General features: G+C 33.0%; 2 protein-coding genes across 5 annotated transcripts; one reads left to right on the top strand and one right to left on the bottom strand.

The window, feature by feature from the left end:
- The first annotated feature begins 400 nt into the window (after nt 1-400).
- LOC116773987 (solute carrier organic anion transporter family member 2A1-like) lies at nt 401-5,876 on the top strand. Its single transcript, XM_061523780.1, has 12 exons — nt 401-597; nt 1,248-1,412; nt 1,552-1,722; nt 2,902-3,093; nt 3,336-3,527; nt 3,610-3,731; nt 3,865-3,960; nt 4,149-4,348; nt 4,735-4,848; nt 4,967-5,088; nt 5,313-5,453; nt 5,712-5,876. Exons 1-12 carry the CDS (start codon nt 591-593, stop codon nt 5,858-5,860), a joined length of 1,671 nt encoding a protein of 556 aa, XP_061379764.1. The 5' UTR covers nt 401-590; the 3' UTR covers nt 5,861-5,876.
- Nucleotides 5,877-6,772: 896 nt separating this feature from the next.
- On the bottom strand, nt 6,773-17,078 carry LOC116774180 (UTP--glucose-1-phosphate uridylyltransferase). 4 transcript variants are annotated; one of them, XM_061523781.1, is made up of 7 exons: nt 16,942-17,078; nt 16,567-16,593; nt 10,882-11,068; nt 10,149-10,381; nt 9,501-9,706; nt 7,830-8,601; nt 6,773-7,538 (listed from the first exon to the last, which is right to left on the bottom strand). In XM_061523781.1, the coding sequence occupies exons 1-7, from the start codon at nt 16,969-16,971 to the stop codon at nt 7,431-7,433; spliced, it is 1,563 nt and encodes a 520-aa protein (XP_061379765.1). In that variant the 5' UTR covers nt 16,972-17,078; the 3' UTR covers nt 6,773-7,430. The 4 variants fall into 4 exon arrangements, with proteins under 4 accessions (XP_061379765.1, XP_061379767.1, XP_061379768.1 ...); XM_061523783.1 differs by lacking the exon at nt 16,567-16,593; XM_061523784.1 differs by lacking the exons at nt 16,567-16,593; nt 16,942-17,078 and adding an exon at nt 14,030-14,259.
- Between the last annotated feature and the right edge of the window lie 1,279 nt (nt 17,079-18,357).

Here is an 18,357-nt window from a genome sequence, read left to right as displayed (position 1 = left end):
TACGTGGAGCTAGCAGCCGTGGTGTCAGCACAATTTTGTTACTAAGTGTCACGCTAAAGATGCTTTACGGCGAGTCTGTTTCAGTCGCCATTGCCTTCTTCTGGGATACATGTTTGCAGCAGTATCCATTCAAAGGATCTTTTATGAATCTCTCCAATTAATGTACAGATAAGAAGCTTTCAATGGGCTAGAACGAAAAAACCCCAGGAAAATTCCGTCTAATGACCACATAACTACACATGTTATAAGACACATCCAAGAGAACACTATCTTATCCCCACAAACCGCTATAGAACAAACATGTAGGTGAGACATAAAAATAATTAAGATTAAATTATTGATAACAGCTTTAAATAGTAACTGAAGTTATCAGCTTCAGATAAAGGAATCGATACATTCCGCCAGTTCGGTGATATCGAGCGCCTTCAACACGCGTGTTAAGCTGACATTTAGGGAGAGGAAAATGATGAAAAGCTCCTCCAATAAGCTCTTCATCCTGAACAACCTCTTGCGTGTCTTCTCCGCTCTGTGACAGTATTAGAATATATTCAGATTAAGGAATCGAAGTGTTCTGATACAGAAATACAGAAATGATGGGTATGTCACATTGTATTGTTTTTTTTTTTTTCAAATATAATAAACAAATTAAAAATTACCTTACACTATAATCGTTAATATTAGCGATTTCTAACCGTTTATTTCAAATAAGAAAACCAAAAAATAATAATATGAAACTGCCTTTTATGACACATTCGTGTTTTGTATGAGGTACATTAACATTAATAATATTGTGAATTGTTAAAATTAATGTTCGACGAAGTAAAAATAAAAATATTATTGTTATACATTAACAGATATTTTATAATTTAATGAATATTTTCCTCGTATAATGTTATCTTACCCATTGCTTCATTAATTCTATAATTTGAAGTAATTTCCTTAGAACTTTCCCATTGAACTCTCAGTGTAATGTTACGAGTTTTATGTCAAAGATAAGAAACGGTATATTTAAATTTAATTAAGTATTGCCTTCAATAAAACCAATATATTTTTAACTTTATTTATACTTAATATAATTATAATAAATTTTATACGTTTTTTAACAATATTTAAAGATAAAAATCAGATGTAAACATTGTTGTAACCCATTTCATGATTAGTATTCGCTATCCATCGAATTTTTAGCTTAATATTGTTATTTTATCAGAACGTATGATCAAGCAGACTCTTGCTTGTATTGTTTCCAGTCATATCTAAAGGTTGGTACCTTCTCCGGAGGTATATTCTAACTATCCCTCGATTCGACCTGTTCCTGCAGGGAGCTCTACTCATTGTCGTGTTCCTGGAGAGCTACTCATATCTTCTAATAAGAAGAAATGCCGGCACGGGTTACTTGTCATCAATCAATGAAGGTTAGTCGAGAACTGTTTTAAATTATTCATCAGAAGCATCAAACATAACCACCATAATAAAAAAAATAGCAATGTTATTAATTTCAAGTTATAGTAACCGATTTTTTACCTTTTCTGATAGCGTGACCGATTTTTATAGATTGGGTGAAGATCGGCGTGGCTGGAGCTGAGTTCTTCCTCGGTTCTGTAGTAGCTTGGTCCGGGAGGGGTGTGAGACACTTCGCATTATCTGGGTGGTTGGGCCTGACAGCGGTGTCGGGTCTGATAGTTCTGGCCTTCCCATACCCTGACTCCGGACGACGCTCTGTCCGTAAGGATCATTACGTAAACCCATTTGCGTCGCGACCCGATATCATTATCAAATTGTATAATATTTAGTAATATTAATTATGTATTAGATACTGTGCTAATGACCACACTGAAAAGTAATAATCGTTTAAGCTGATTACAATGTTATTGATGTATTTCAGATTATTATACAAAATAATATTAGAACGTCATTTCCGTCGTTTTTGTCCGGATAGTAGTTGCAAATAGTCGACGGATGGACAGTGAGGATAACATGTGTTAGTCGTAGCATTTTAGGATACTTATCTAATAACACGGAGTAAATAAAAAAATGAATTATTTAAATGTAACAGCGTTGTATACAATTTTTTTAAGAACCTCTAAAACAAAGTTACATTAAATTACTGATGCCCTTATAAAAAACACAATTTTAAATGTACATATGCTAATGAGAAAGTAACGTGACTCAAGTTGACTGTTCCTTGAATTGAAGTTAGGAATTATTTCAAATAAAACTGGAATTTCTAAAAAGCGATAACATATATTTGTCCTTAAGGGAATCTTTACAAAGCCTAACAAAGTGACATACCAACGTTACCAGCTACAAAACAAAACAAAACAGAAACTATTTTATTAATGTAGATATTAAACAGGTTCATTAATTTAATTAAACGAATATAATACAATGCTCTTGCATTCGTGAAAGGACATCATAGCGATTTCATACATATTTGGTCCAAATATGAAAGTAGCAGCCAATAAAAAATTACGCTGTATTCCGTTTGAACTTGTCCTCCTGAGTATTAAATATTATGACACCAAGGCTGTAGGGCCATTGTCCTTGGTTTTATTGGAGTTCAAAGATCAACATCTTCAAACATTTTCAGTGAGTTGATAAACAAAAACAAATGATTTGTTCTACCATATTTTTATTTTGAACATCGTTTAGTAAGATATATTTTACTCACTTAAGATATATCAAACTCACTGAAAATGTATGAAGATGTTGAATTTTTGAACTCCAATAAAACCAAGGACAATGGCCCTACAGCTCTGATGTTATAATATTAAATACTCAGGGGGACAAGTTCTAACGGAATACAGCGTAATTTTTTATTGGCCGGCACTTTCATATTTGGACCAAAAAAATGTCCTTTAATATTCAAATATAAATCATATAACATTTTGCTTTATGTTAAAGAACTGTGTGGAGGCGGTTCAATATCCGGGTACAATGATGTTGAGGCAGTACCAATCGACCATTACCTTCAAGCAAGGACCGGATTCCTTGTGCTCACGGCTGTTCTGTGCGCGCTCACGAAAATAAGCGTCTGGGCACACGGCATCACATATCTAGATGACCACGAACCTGAGAGTGGAACATACTTTTATGGTAAAATATACCTCCCACTGTCCAAACATTTATCCACGATATTCGTTTGAAAGTAGCAAGTAAACATATTAATTAACTGGCAATGAAATTTTTATGACAGCGACTAACATTGCATATCAGGGAAGTAGTATAAAAATAAAGAAAAAATTATTATTCGTCTAACTTTTCGTTGACGTATCATATGTTAGTATAATGCAGGCCATCGTTCTGTAAAATCTGTATGTATGAATACATTATTCCAGGTATCCTAATCTCTATCAGATTGTCTCTGGGTCTAAGCGCTCAGAACTGGTTGCAGCACGTGTCAGTGCGTGATGACTGGTGGGAGGCTCAGGTTTCCCTGGCCATGCTCACTCTGATGTTCTCAATTCTTTTCACGTTGTTCCCTCATAAAATGGAAGGATATAAAGATTTCGAAGAGTTGGAATATAACTGTGAGCAAGAGAATATATTTTTACAAATAAAATTCAACAATTTTTATGGATTCCTATACTTTTATTAATATTATTCTTTCAGGTATTTTAGCTCCAATCGGTCGTATGCTACGCAATAAAGCGTTGATGCTCCAAGTAGCGGCTCTCTCAATCCTCAACACCGCTGTATTTGGTTACGTAAACTTTGATACTGCTTCCATACAGGTGGATATTACTAGTAATAATGACATACATCAAGTAAATTACCTAAATTAAAATATTTTTAACATCTATTACTTTAAAAATATTGATTTTTTCTAGACTTTACAATTGTAAACATATAAAAATCATTTCCCAGGCTAAGTTCTTCGTGGAAACTCTACGCCAAGATCCTCGAACAGTGCGGACAATCATGGACATCTTTAGATCGCTTGTCATCATTTTCTTCGTGTCTGTGAGTTCGCATTCTTTAATCTTACTCCTACTTTCCTTTACAGTATTTCTATATTATGTTTTCCTCCCAGGATTAACCTAATACTAAAACTTTAGGAATATTTGTACGGTCGATATATAAAACCAGGACTATTTTAGGATAAGAATTAAAATATATACAAAATATGTTAGTGGCAGTGATTTTTGCAGATATTCCGCATGCGCTTCTCGGGCCGCCGTAGCGACGGTGTGAAATCTAACACAGCGTCACGTGTAGGCGGGGCTGTATGTGTTCTGGTGGCGGCCTTCTTTGCGGTGCTGGCTGGCCTGCACTGTAATACCGGAGAGCTGGCAGGGTTCGGAGGTCTCACGGAGGAATACGAGCAGCCCTCGTGTAGCGCGCAGTGCGGGTGAGTTGAACAAAATTAAACTAGTTATTATTTTAGGCAGTTAGATATCACAGCACAATCATTTTCGTATAAAACGGATTAAAAAACAGCTAACAGAACTGAGAGCAATGCTCAAATTTTATCATTAATCTGTAGGTAAGTGCTGAGAAAATTTGCGATTTGTTCCCGATAAAACTTATACTAGGGCAGGCGGATTTCACTAATTTTATGAACGATAAGAAATATGTGTGTTTATTAGTTATTACTCTTTAATCAATAATTCACATAAAAGATATCTCTCTTATTGTTCCTAAATTCCCGCGTATCAAATGTAAATCTCCGGAAAAATTATGAACATTTAAATGTATTTGTTTCAATTTATTTATTACACTATATTTGTCTTTTAGGTGCAGCTCCGAGAAGTACGGCTTCAGTCCGGTCTGTATTCTGAACACCTCAACAACATATTTCTCTCCGTGCCACGCTGGCTGCCGCGAGTATGAGGACTTAGGGGGATTCTTGTAAGGGAGATTTTGTTGCATAAGATAACTGTGTTTTTTCCATAGATTTTCGGAAGTAAACTATTATGTAATAAAAATGTTTGGACTTCACTAACTTACTAAGCCATTATTCTGTCAGACTGTTCAGTGAGTGTGCGTGTGGCTCCGGACGTGCGGTTAGAGGTTCCTGTAACCTCGCTTCCTGCTGGCTGCCCTATTCCCTGTACCTCGTTTTCTTCACACTCATGCTTGCTAGCAGTGGTGAGTGAGAGTTATGACGTGGTAAAACATTCCTATTTCATTTTGACCTCTAGCTCTTGGATGTCACGCTTCCATGTGATCAAATAAGATATTTACTATGAAAAGAAAAGATTTGTAACTAATTATGTAATAATTAGACATTAGATCCTATGTATTTTATATTATGAACGTATCCATGACTGCTTCGTTGCAATTACTGTAGTGATCTCAAATTTTCCTCTCAGCTGCGTCGTTCCTCATGCAAGGGATGGCTATATTAAGAGCTGTTCCCCGCCGGGATAAACCCATCGCTATCGGGGTCGCCTTCTCCATCGTGGGTCTGACTGCCCACGGCCTCGGTCACTTGCTCTATATGGTTATAGGATGTAAGTCAATGATCAAAAAGTTCATACTACCACCGAGTTAAGAGATGCAGTTTTGTCAAATACATACTTGATAACTTTCAATGAAAACAAATATTTTGAATTTATGTTTAAAAGGAAGTGAGGAAATAAATAATAATCACGTTAAACTCGATACCCCACATATTTTAATTCCATACACACGTTTGTTGTTGTACATTTTCTGCTGTATGAAAAATTCAAGATCTCTCTGAAATATCAATCCGGAACTGGCCTTTGCAGATTTAACCTGCGGTTATAGCGACGGTGAGACCTGTCTGCTGCACGATTACAGCATTTGGATTGTGGGTGCCGCAAGTGCCGTATTAGCTGTGCTGTCCGGGGCAATAAGTATCTTAGCTAGCAGGTGTTCCAATTCCAATTCCGGCTGATTCGCTTCAGGTCAAGATTGGGCTCGAGGATATGGAAAGAGTCTTTTATTATGATATTAAATTAGATGTGCGAAGCGTCCGGTCTAAGTATTCGAATTTTTAAAGTGGGTTGGGAATAAGTTCCAATCGTTATAAGCGTAATAATTTTACATTTCTTTTTGGGTGTGTGGCTATCCCCGTTTTTATATATTATATTAACATCGGATTATATTGTTTTTGGATTAGTTGAAAAAGATTGAAGTTAGTTTGTATGAACTAAGTAAATTTTCTACCTAAAATCAATATTCTGTACCCATTACAAGAGACGAAATATTTGATTTAAAAAAAACATATCTCATATACAGGATGTACAGTGGACAGTTATTGCGGTACTGCTTTTGGGATTTTTTATTTTTTTATAATATGACCTTCATCCGTGCAAAGACGTGCACAGTATATTCTGCCAGTGTCGTGTGGAATGTGTTTTTGGTTTTAGGTGCAAAATTTAAGTTTGAGGTTTAAAAAAAAAAAATTATATGTCAATACATAAATCTTATGTATTCTAAACTTGTGTATTATTTTTTTTTCTCAGTATCACTTTTTATTATTCATAAACAAAGGTATAATCTGAAATATGTGGAAAAATTATATTATAGCATACATGTAATATGTTTGCAAAATTATTTTATCATTTGATAGATAGGTATAGATGGGTATTAAATACTCTGTATTACAGCAAATTTAAAGGTCTCCATAAATACTTTATTGCTTCACCAACTGGCTGTTTTTCACCATTATATATAAAAAGACTATATTCAAACATTAAAAACATAATAATATTGTAAATCCATAGATAATATATAATTAAGATAAGATTTATTTTATCTGTGGTTATAACATCAGTGTCATTGGGAGAAAATGATTGAACACAAATAACAATATTTTTTTTATTTTCATAAAATGGCACACATTTATAAATAACTATTGCACCGCAAATAAATTACTTTTATTAAAATAAATACAATTATATATAGATTAAAAAATTCACATCTAACATGTAACAGTTCGCTGTTTCGGACTAAAACCAACGAGACAATTAATATTATTTCGACTTAAACTATTTACTTAGATTCTTCAAAAAAAAAAAAACAAGCCAGTCGTATTTCACTTACGATAATATTATGCCAAGGATATAAAACAATATATATATAAAAAATAAATTATTAAAAAATTGTGCTTCATCTGTTTCACAGCTACGGCTTATACTACAAAATGATTGCTCAGAAACAAAAGTAGCGTTCCTTCATTAGACACATCTGGATATCAAAACGCAGAAACGTTCTAATGATGGATAATGTCCCAAAAATAACTCAATATTTGCTTTATTTTAACAAATCTCCAAGATATTTGTCGTTGATCTGTAAATTATTCATATTTTTTGAGGATATCGAACGAGGATTTGGGGCTGACAAAAATCTCCAACTAAATTGACAAAATTTTATATCTACATGCTGAAGGTGAGGTTGTCATGTATGTACAGATATCGAACACAAGGTTTCTCGCTAATATATTTACAGTTTTATTTTCTCCCCTAATGGTCCAATATCCTTAGATTTCCTGAGACTATTTTGTTCTCCAGCAGCGCCCCGGAGGGGATGTCGATGCGCTCGCCGTGGTTGGCTATTATTATAACCGTGCCCTGTCGAAGATGATACGGAACATGTTATCAGTATCAAATACAAGAAATACCTTGAAAACTGGAGCAATGTTAAGAAGGATAACCGTAAACAGGAATTCTAAACATCGAGTAATTAACAAGATAAATATAAACGTTCCAAGTGATCGGGTTAGTTAGGAACATAAAACATACGAAGAAAATGAATTAAATATTTTGATTGTTATATAAAAAGTAAACGACCTGTCATTAACTATGGGTGGTAATGTTGTGATGGGATATAAAAATTAATGATTAACATGGTGCATGACTGACCTTCAAAGACACGCCGCGGCCGAAGGTCACGTCTCCGGAGACGGTGAGGTGGTCGAGCTCGATGAGGTCGGGGATCGTAGCGAACCTGTTCAGGAACTCCTTCACCTTGGCGAAGTGGTTGTCACCGAGTTTCACTAGAGGCGTCGATGGGAACATCCTCTGAGAAGACATCACCAGCGACCCGTGCGACAGGCTGTACAGATTCGACATCACCAACAACAGGTCCGAGGTCTTCTTGACCGGCAGGAATCTGCTTCGTGGGACGTTGACCCCGATGCCGCCTTCGAAGCACTTCATGGCCGCGCCCACGGCCGTTTCCAGTTGAATGACGTTCACTCCGTCAGCTAGACTCTTATTGTTCACGATTATCTCCATGTTCAGGGACCCTCGTTCGACGACCCTCTTGATGGCGTCCAGCTTCGCCCAAAGATTGTTGGTGTTGAAGAATTTGAACTGGCTCACCGATTTGAAGTCGTCCACGTGTTCTTTGGGCACCTGAGCGATTTCCAGGAGACGAAGTTTATCCTCGTACTGTATGAGAGTGCCACCTTTGACGTCGGCTCTGGTTTTATCGGTGACCTCCATGACGAATTCCGATTGCTCCTTCTGGTCCGGATTCAACAACAGGTTGAGGATGTTCAGATCGACGTTCGCCCCCAGATTATCTATGTTGCTGATGAAGCAGTACGTCCTGCCCTCTTTAATAAATTTATTCAGAAGACCAGAATTGTAGAAAGATTCGTAGAAGTCTCCGTGACCAGGCGGGTACCAACTACAACAACATTGCAAAACTTACTCTTTATCTAAATGTCACGGTGCATATATTTTTACAAGTATGTTATGTTTATATATATAAGAAAATTCCACCGATGTATGAACTCATAACGGTATCTTTGGAACCGTGAGGGGTAGAGACTGGAAATTTGGTAAAACGGATCTTACAAAATTCCACCCGCACAGGAAGCTGCGGGGGTGGTTGTTAACATCTAGTAATTGTATAAATGAAACTAATATTTTTCGGATAACTGCTACTATATATTTAAAAAAAAACGCGTATCATCAAGTCTTAGATCTCATTAGTAGTATATTTGTCTAACTTGGCCCACATCAAATGTAGACCGCGTTAAGATCTGATGTACATTGTGTCAAGACAGCTTTCAGGTGTAAGAGCTTCAATCATGAATTATTCTTTATCTTACAACACATGTCACAGACTATACCATATTCATTAATATAGACTGAATGAACTCGTGTTATATGATAACATCTTGTAACGAGCTGGTTGTGATTGCTGTTATCAGTTGCTGTTCTAATTAACGATTAAGTGCACGATAAGGAGTTACGCAACACATCTGTGCACTGAACAACAATTATACTAATTTCTTTCCGAGTTTAAGTATAGACGCGCTCTAGTAATGTATTATTGTTGTGCCTATATGGCAACATTACTCAATTTTCTCCCAAAATAAACAACAACATATAGGACCCCAGATAACCACTTGCTAAGAGCAGACGCTCTATTTTTCATATTATGTACGATAAATCAGGATGTTTAACGTTGCCTAAACTAGTTTTAAGCCCTCGTTCTGATTTAATCACGACCCAAAGCGAATATACTAAGCATAAAATTCTACAATTTTCATAGCCAAGACATGTTCAAAGTAAACTTACGCCTCGATATCCGAGTGTACGTCGGCGTCTTTGGCCAGCGGCAGTAAGGATTCCCTGTTGATCCTGGGATGGCAGGACTGGTTGAAGGTGTGGATGTCGAGCTTCAGGCCGCGGTACTTGCGGATGACCTTGAGCGTGTCCTCGTCAGTGTTGAAAGAGTTCATGAGAACCAGGGGAACGTTGCATTTGTACGTCTTGTTCAGATGCTATATATGAAATAAAAATAAGTAAATATGGCACAAAATAATAATACGAGCAGGACTATACTCTTCCGATGCTAAAATTACTCAAAACATTCTAGATGTTATACTTTTTTTTTTAATCCTAATTCAATAAAAGTAGATTTCTATGTATACTTTATTTATGAAGAATTACCAAACAAATCAAAACAAAAACGTAATTTACATTTTCAAGTGTTAAATTTAGGAATTCTAAGATTTTGCATCAAAAGGACGAAAAATTTTTTTTTACTGTTTTGGTCCAAAACGCCATTTTTCTTTTAGTGATGTATGTCACGTCAATGCTTTTTTAATTTACATGTATATTTTTATGTATACAGAATTCTATATAAGCCTTATTGTTGGAATCAACAAATAAACACTGTCGCTGTTAGATCATTGCAATTCAAACTATTTCCAATGGGCTCACCTCAATTTGTTGCACAGTCAGATCGAGGAAGGTCAGTTCATTTCTGACTTGGATGACCGACTTGGGTCCTTTACAGCCCATGGAGGTTCCCAGGCCACCGTTCAGTTTCACCACCACCAGCTTATCCAGCATGTGGTGAATGCTATCGGTGGTAGGAGTCTGAAGCGTGGTGTAATCAATGACGGCATGTTCTGGAAGCTTCTGGATTTTCTCCCACGTAACAGACGGACCCTCTGCAAGGAAAAATCTACTTTTGGATTTGATATCCATTACGCGTTGATGGATTTTTCCTTAGGATTTGCTCTTTTTTGTGCAAACAACGTAACAATTGATTAGTTCTTAAAATATTATATGTATGATTTTAAGAGATTAATGTTTCCCATCTCAAGTAATTTATTGTTAGTAATATTGTGTAACATTAAATAAAGATCTAACGTTGGAACGCATTAATCTGTATATTAATTAAAATGCAATTTTAAAACCTTTTAGTCGTGAAAACATTACTGTTATTTATTATAATGATTGATATAAAACTATTATTACTATTATTGTTCTGTTATCATTAAAATTTTATGAGAATTGTAGCGAATAGATTACCAGCTGGTTTGAAAACGCTTTTTTCTTGAAATTTTTATATGCAAAATGTTGATCACTTCGATGTCTTTTTAGCTTTGTGGATGTCAACAGTAGGGATGGGCCAAAAATGTTTTTTTTTTATCAAGACAATACTCACGTTCAGCGAGGAACCTGCTGAATAGATTCTTGAATCCCGCGAACTCTTTCTCCACTAGGGGCTGTTTGGGCTCGGGGACTGTAGACAGAAGTCTCTCGAGTTCCACTTCCAGACGAGCCAGAGCATCACGTTTGGTCGCCTCTTTAAAGTCCCGGGACCCAGACGGCGTACGTTGATGGCTTCGGATCTAGAGCAACAATTAAAGTCAGCTAGGGTGTTGAATGCGCATACGGACAAATAGATTGCCATGCCATTAGAACATTATGGATCTAAATAAAATATACAATAAAGATTACACACATAGGTACATATGATAACCAAAATAAGAACTACATTTTTAGCTAGATAAATATCTTTAAAGATTGTTTTACGAAATACTTTAAGTATACATCGTTCGTATTGATAACACTAATTTAATTTATTTAATTTCTAAGAGTCAGAGGGACAAAAAAACTGAATTTGTTTTTTTTTATTTACAATTACATAATTGGATATCTATTAATAAGAAATATTATTGTCTATGGTCGTATAATGACAGGATGTATACGTCATTATACAGGAGTGATATTTAGTTAACAGATGTTGTTATAGAAAAATAAGCCTTCATTTATTTCTGTATTGACATATATATGTAAATACTTTGTGACATTATTTTTCTGTTTGAAACCATATATTTATTATTTTTTTATTAAAACTTACCCAAAACTGTACATGATCCATTTCAAACTCCATAATTCAATTTAAAAAAGTTCTAAGTTAATAACAGCTATAATTTTCGACCAATAAATCAAGACTAACTGAATAATGTCTATTAACGACTATAGCCTCCGATATCAGTATTTATAGTACGACTGTTTTTATCATGAAGGCAGATACACACTTATAATTTGATGTTTCGATGGCTTTACACGTGTATATACTTACCTTAGAACGTTCATTATAATCCCAGTAAATAACAACACATATAAGAATGTAAGTAAAGTTTAGGTTTCCTGGCATAATTTAATTACAGATTGCTATAATTTGAGTATAAGTCTAACTTTTGTGTTAACGCAGAAACCTGACAAAAATAAAAATGTTATTTAAAACCGCTTCAGACGGAAGATAGATTAATGGTCTGGTCATTAACTCATATACAAAACTCATAAACAAAAACTAAATGATACTTTTTAGATGTTATAGGGCTGTTCTACTTTATTTATATGTAACCATTTTCTATAACATGAGTGTAAGGTACACTTTAAAATCAATAGTGTAATCAAAATATAATTAAGATCAGTAGATAGCTGTTATCCAAAAAAATAATTTATTTACAATCTAAAAGAACGGAAATACTTTTGTAAGACACACTGATATCGAGTGGAAAACTCAGATAATAATAATTCATTTGTAATGAGAGTAGCTCTGATAATATATTTACAAAATTTATCTTGTTTCGTTGTATGTAGGTGATACGTAGATAAAATTATAAACTGTCATGAGATAATCGCAGAAAATTGTTTATAGATTCAAGATTTTTCTCTATGACTTGTCTAGTGATGTTCTGTCCGAAACATTTGTCATGAATCGCATGAAGTTTTGTTATAATAATATTTAATAAAATATTCAAGTATAGTATACTTAACTTTTTTTTGAGTTTCATGTTATTACTACGCAATCAATTTATAAAATATCGATATTATTAGTTGTAACATACTTTTTATATAGTCAGCCATATTTAAGGAGCGAGAGTTTTTCTGAATACATAAAATAATTAGAATAAACGATTAAAATAATGTAAATTTGTTAAACATAAGAATATTATTAAATGTTTGTATATCATTTGTGTTTTTATTTGAACTCGCTGAAGATAATTGATGAAAAACGCATTGTTTGTGTGAAAAATAAAAAAAATCAGAATAAAGTAACCTTAACGATAAATATCTCTTTTTGTGACACTTGTATTTGTACAATTCAAAACAATGCTGACTTTTTTGTATTTATTCCATACTAAAGTTAAAGTTTTTCAAAAACAATTAATTTTTATTCTAAACTATTCTAAAATTTATTACAAATTATAACATTCTATACAAAAATCATTAAAATTAATGTATAAATGAAATTACTTGAGCGAAGCGTCAAAGTAAATAGAAAACCTAACTTAGGATAACATTTAAGCAAAAATATAAAAGTAATGAAAAGATTTAAAAAAATCCATTTCAAATATGTTCTTAAAAAACTTTATACTTTCTTTTTCACGAATAACGTCACATTGGAAGTGAACACCGACACAGATAAAAAATGATCGATAGACATTAAAATTTCATCATCCAGTATACATATTTCGTAACGTTCAGACAACTGTTTTCTTGTTTGATTAATTGTTATATTTGTTTAACGAAATCGTTTATTTAAAGAGGTTCGACCTATGGCTCATTTATATTCTGTATATATATATTTATCAACTTCTTGAAATGGTACAATTTGTTTTCATTTATTTTTAAATAGAAAGATATTTTATTGATATTCTAATTTATATTAACTATATGAAATAACTATCGGTAAATCACATGACAAAAACTACTTTCTTTAAATCTTCTGTATATCTATAATCGTCGCGGTTCAATTACTCAAGGTCTTTCTGTAATCAAAGCGCCTCACCAATTGTAACCAATCATGATGTATGAATTAATATAAATTTAGAAACAAACTCCTTCCATACTTTATCATAGTTGTTATCGTAGTGCGCAGTTATCTTATAGACTAACAATTACATGCCCAAAATATAGGAAATACGTAAAATATATACAACATGAGTAATTTGTTTATAATTTTTGAGGTACTACTTGGTATTTTAATTTGAAAACACACTAATAGGTTATATTATGGGTAATTTTAAAATAATACAAGGCATGACAATGCAAAATAACATGACACTATAATTAATGTACGCTTAAATAATTCATACTTAAAGTTATTACTTAGTATGGTTTAAATTGTTTTAGTTCAAAACCATTTCAATTGATTGAACATACCGTATTCGCCGTCAATGAAAAGTGATTTGCAAGTAAAATTTTGTTAGATGATTAATTTAATTAACATAATAAATTTAAATAGGAAAACTATATTAATATACACAAACGCACGTGAGTTACACAACAATAATTACCTTTGACAGTATATCCATGGTTATAAAAAAAAAAAACAACAAAGTTCACTCTGACACTAGTTTTGGCGGGAACGAATGTCAATGTCACGCGGACGAGTCAACAGTCTCGATGGTACTGAGTACTGACTACCGATGAAATTATCGCTTTATTTATTACAATTGTGCCCGCCCATACAATATATATTTGAATTTGCTTGTCGGTATGTTGTTATTGTATATCTTTTACCACAATAAGTGTAATGTTACTTTGTATGACGAGTTACTCGCCCTTCGTGTGTTTTCAAAGTCACGATTTTATGAAAAAGGTCGAATTCCATATATAATTTTTAATTAATAGTTATTAACAATATTTAGACAGTAAGTAATAAAATGTTGTAATAATATTTGCATACTTTAAAATATCCATCATTATTACAAATTTACGTATTTACGTATTTTTTTATGTGAAATTATTAATAATATAATTGGGTTTACATTGCAGCCTACTCTGGTCGGAGACGAAAAACAAACCTCTCTGAAAAACATGTAGTCTATATTTTTGCTTTTACAAATATGAGACTGTATTATTTTTCAAAATCTTTTCAAAAAAAATTCATCAAAAGAACAATATCAATTTGACTGGTAGCAGCCATTAAAAACTACATAATAGTAATATGACACTTTAAATTATTATTTCCAAGTTCAGTCGTTTCTTTAAACAAACGTGTCAAACAATTTGAATAATGCGGCCAGACCAACAAAACAATATGAGTTTATTAAGTTCAGATAGTTTATCGTGCGTCGCCATATCTAAACCGATAACAGATAACTAAAAAAGATCAGCTCTTGTAAGTTACAAGTTCTAACGAATTTAATTTAATTAAGTCATCGACGTTCTGACACTCAGCATGCTGTTCCAAATTATTACTTATAATAATATTAATTCACCATTATCAATGGAGCGTAAAGGATATATGTGATTAGAAATATTTGAAGTTCCCGCGCTTTTAGCGTAATGATATTTCTATATGAAGTCAGAATAGCTAATATTATCTAAAGAGAATCAAGTATTCAGGTTTTATTAAGACAAATAATAATTACCAAATCATTACTTCTAGTTAAAGCGGTATAAATAAATAAGACCTTAAGTGCTCGCGTAATAGATTCAAGGCTTTGTTACATCGCGCGAGATTTGTACCTTAGTACGGATTTGCGTCGTCAACTTACTTACCGACAGTTACATTGCTTACGTTCGTAAATCATTAGGGTATTGCAAACTTTGGGAGAAGTACTATCTGGTAAATTATATAAAAGTATTTTTTATTTACGCTCATATTATGATAAGGGTTCATTCACACTTAAGGCCAATTTAACATGTCAAAGTAACTAATGATAGGATAGCCAAAAGATCTATCAGCGAGCTGCTTACACAAGTGCCACTTGTAACATTTTAAGCTGACAAATAATCCGAGTTCTAAGTAAGAAACTTAATGAAATATAAAATAGATATAGAGCGTTAAATTTTTCACCACTTTATCACATCTACTTGCACAATATTCTAGTAAACAAATAAAGAAGACTACACTATCTAATAATAGGGTAAAGTGTAAATTATTGCCATTCACAATTCTCCATCTGCAAAGAAAATCTATGAACATCACTAGCTCTCGGTCCAATTTTGTCAGCCAACATTATATTATTGGTGTGTACAACTTATGAAGATGTATTTACCTGTAATGTACATTTATACACAGTAATGTATAAACATATTTACATAGATGGTCTGGATATATCATTGTACTACACCCTGGACATGTACATTACTTAAATAAATAACTTTTCTTAACATATCAAGTAAAACAATTATCGAGGTAACAAATACTTTCCTAAGAATTGTAATTTTGTTTATTTCTCAAACAATATTAATTTATTGACCTATATATTATATAGGTAATGAAGGTATAAAAATTTTTCAACCACATTTTAAGGCTTAGTTTTGATTTATCATTTAATATTAAAGATTAATGACTTTCATTCTAAATAAGGCTTGCTTTTAACCAATAGTTTGAAAATAAAAAATTAAATAATTAATTCCAGCTTCTTTGTTTCATATAGACAATATAATATATTTGTCTATATGTCTGTCTGTCTGTCTGTATAATTTGTCTTTTTAAAAACTAATAAATATGTTCAAAACCAATATTAAATGAGGGTAAATTATTGCAAGCAATTATTTAACTAAAATGAGAATATAATATTTCTACTATAAAGACAACATAAAATGGATGATAATTTGCTAAGGAATGACTTCCTGATGTTTGTGGTTTATATTTTTCTAATTTATCACCAACATTAACACCCAACAATTAAAGATATTAATTTATTTCTCCGTCACCAAAGTTTTATTCACAATGACCATGCACTACATGACGAATAAAATAAATGAAACAAAGACTTTTTAATTAATTCATGCACTCATCTAAATTGACACTAATTTAGATTTTTCAATATTTAATAAGAAATTTACACTGATGTAACATTTTTTTACTAGGTCTTACCGCTGGTCTCAGTCGGTTGTCATCTCCCTGTAATTTTAAATTTCAGATCCATTTTATATAAATGATGCATTTACAAGGGATTTTACTTATGTATATATCATTACATGTTCTTAACTACATGAAAAGTTGTTTGTATACCATAAATATCAGTAATATGTAAAAATTTAGATAACCTATCATTGGACGAGTATCTAAGTGTAATCTTATAGATAAATTTATAAAACCAGAGCACAAATTGCGCTTTATATTTACGACATAAATTTGACCTTCCGACCTCTAATATCACAAGGTCGAGATAACTTTAACAATTATTAATAATCAGACGCCGATAACTTGTGTACATGGTTCAAGCTAATAATAGATAACCATTGTTACCTTAGCTGCCGTCTCTCTGTTATCAGCCATTATGTATGCACTTAAAATATAATTTTTAAAAATACGATTTTTTTTATATAAAACGTCTTATTAATTATTTTGACAGGGATTTGTAGTTTGTACTATTATTTTTATTCTATAACTTTAATGTCAAATACATTTCGGCAGGTGTCAAAACTTGCGTTTCGATTATAGCAGTGGGTGAAATTTTTTATATAATGAATCACTTTTTTCTGTCAGTAAATAAAAAAATTCTTGAATAAAAAGTTAATCTGATGAATATAGACAGAGATTAAGGGCAATTTAATACATATTTACCAAAACTATATTTTTATATTTTTTTGAAAAACCTGCTGTCAAAATATATCTTAGACATGATTGTTCTGCAATATATTGCAAGAAATACTAGTCCCTACTAGTAAATTTCTTGACAGTTTGTCATCTCATCTCCACTGGCTCTACAGTGCTCCGACCCTTTATGTTCTAGAAAGTGGGGTATGGCCACTTCCGAAATATGGATTGAGATCTATCACACAGTGAATTTGCTCATAACGTTCAACACTAAGGGTTCATGCAGATAAAGCTTTCATCATAATCATCAGTGAAGACGATTTTTAACTAAGAAAAATATTAAGCGCCTGTTTATTGCAATTCGCAAAATGTTTTACCGCCATCTTGCATTGGGATGTCTTTTGCTATGTTTTTGGTCTAGGCTTACCGGCATTAAAAGCTTCCCTGTGTCATAAAAGAATCCGCTGGGGAGTTAGCGTAGAAGGACAGCTGCCAAGTGGCTCTACTTGATACTTCTAAATCTATTGTCCTTACGATTGGACAACTACTTATATTTGTGCCCGGTTGTTTTTCTGGAGAATAAAAAGTATGCGGTAAGTTTAAGGTGGCAGAAACACTACAATCAACTGAGATGTTAGTTAGCCCACTAAATACTTTTTTGATAATTCATTTTCTTCTAAATATTATCTGAATTTATCTAATGTCATATTTTAAATCGCACCTACTTTTTTATAACTAGAGATCTCCTGGATGGATACTTCAGTGCAAGAAACTTCTCAAACATATAAATTGCATTGAGCAATTTTTAATAACACTCTCGCTAATTCTTCTTAATCTGTTTAAAGTGCGCAGGATACTATGTTTATTTTGTATATATCGGCGCAAGCAGCTTCAATGACGGATGCAACATGGAAATAACTGGCACCAATTATTATAACACCTTATTGGTCGTCGTTACTATTGTTAAAAGTAAAACGAAATCAAAGAGAATAGAACTATGTTTGAATTCTGGTTTAAATATGACGTCTGGACGCACGACAGGGGACTGCAGAGTTCAGCGAGTGCGGAGCATAAAGAACCTTCGAGAAATACAAGAACATTTAGAAGAATTGAAGTTTCATTTTA

The sequence above is a fragment of the Danaus plexippus genome, chromosome 20 (genome assembly GCF_018135715.1).
Source record: "Danaus plexippus chromosome 20, MEX_DaPlex, whole genome shotgun sequence".
Taxonomy (NCBI): Eukaryota; Metazoa; Arthropoda; class Insecta; order Lepidoptera; family Nymphalidae; genus Danaus; species Danaus plexippus.
This window is presented reverse-complemented; position numbering and strand designations above follow the sequence as displayed.

Excerpts from the sequence above, each read along its gene's own strand:
- LOC116773987 (XM_061523780.1), top strand. Across the intron at positions 1,413-1,551 it reads CTTGTCATCAATCAATGAAG|ATTGGGTGAAGATCGGCGTG; the intron begins GTTAGTCGAGAA and ends CGATTTTTATAG. Across the intron at positions 5,089-5,312 it reads ACTCATGCTTGCTAGCAGTG|CTGCGTCGTTCCTCATGCAA; the intron begins GTGAGTGAGAGT and ends TTTTCCTCTCAG.
- LOC116774180 (XM_061523781.1), bottom strand. The coding sequence starts at position 16,971 with ATGGCTGATAACAGAGAGACGGCAGCTAAG. Across the intron at positions 11,069-16,566 it reads ACAACCGACTGAGACCAGCG|ATCCGAAGCCATCAACGTAC; the intron begins GTAAGACCTAGT and ends TTGTTGCTCTAG. Across the intron at positions 9,707-10,148 it reads TGACTGTGCAACAAATTGAG|CATCTGAACAAGACGTACAA; the intron begins GTGAGCCCATTG and ends TTTCATATATAG.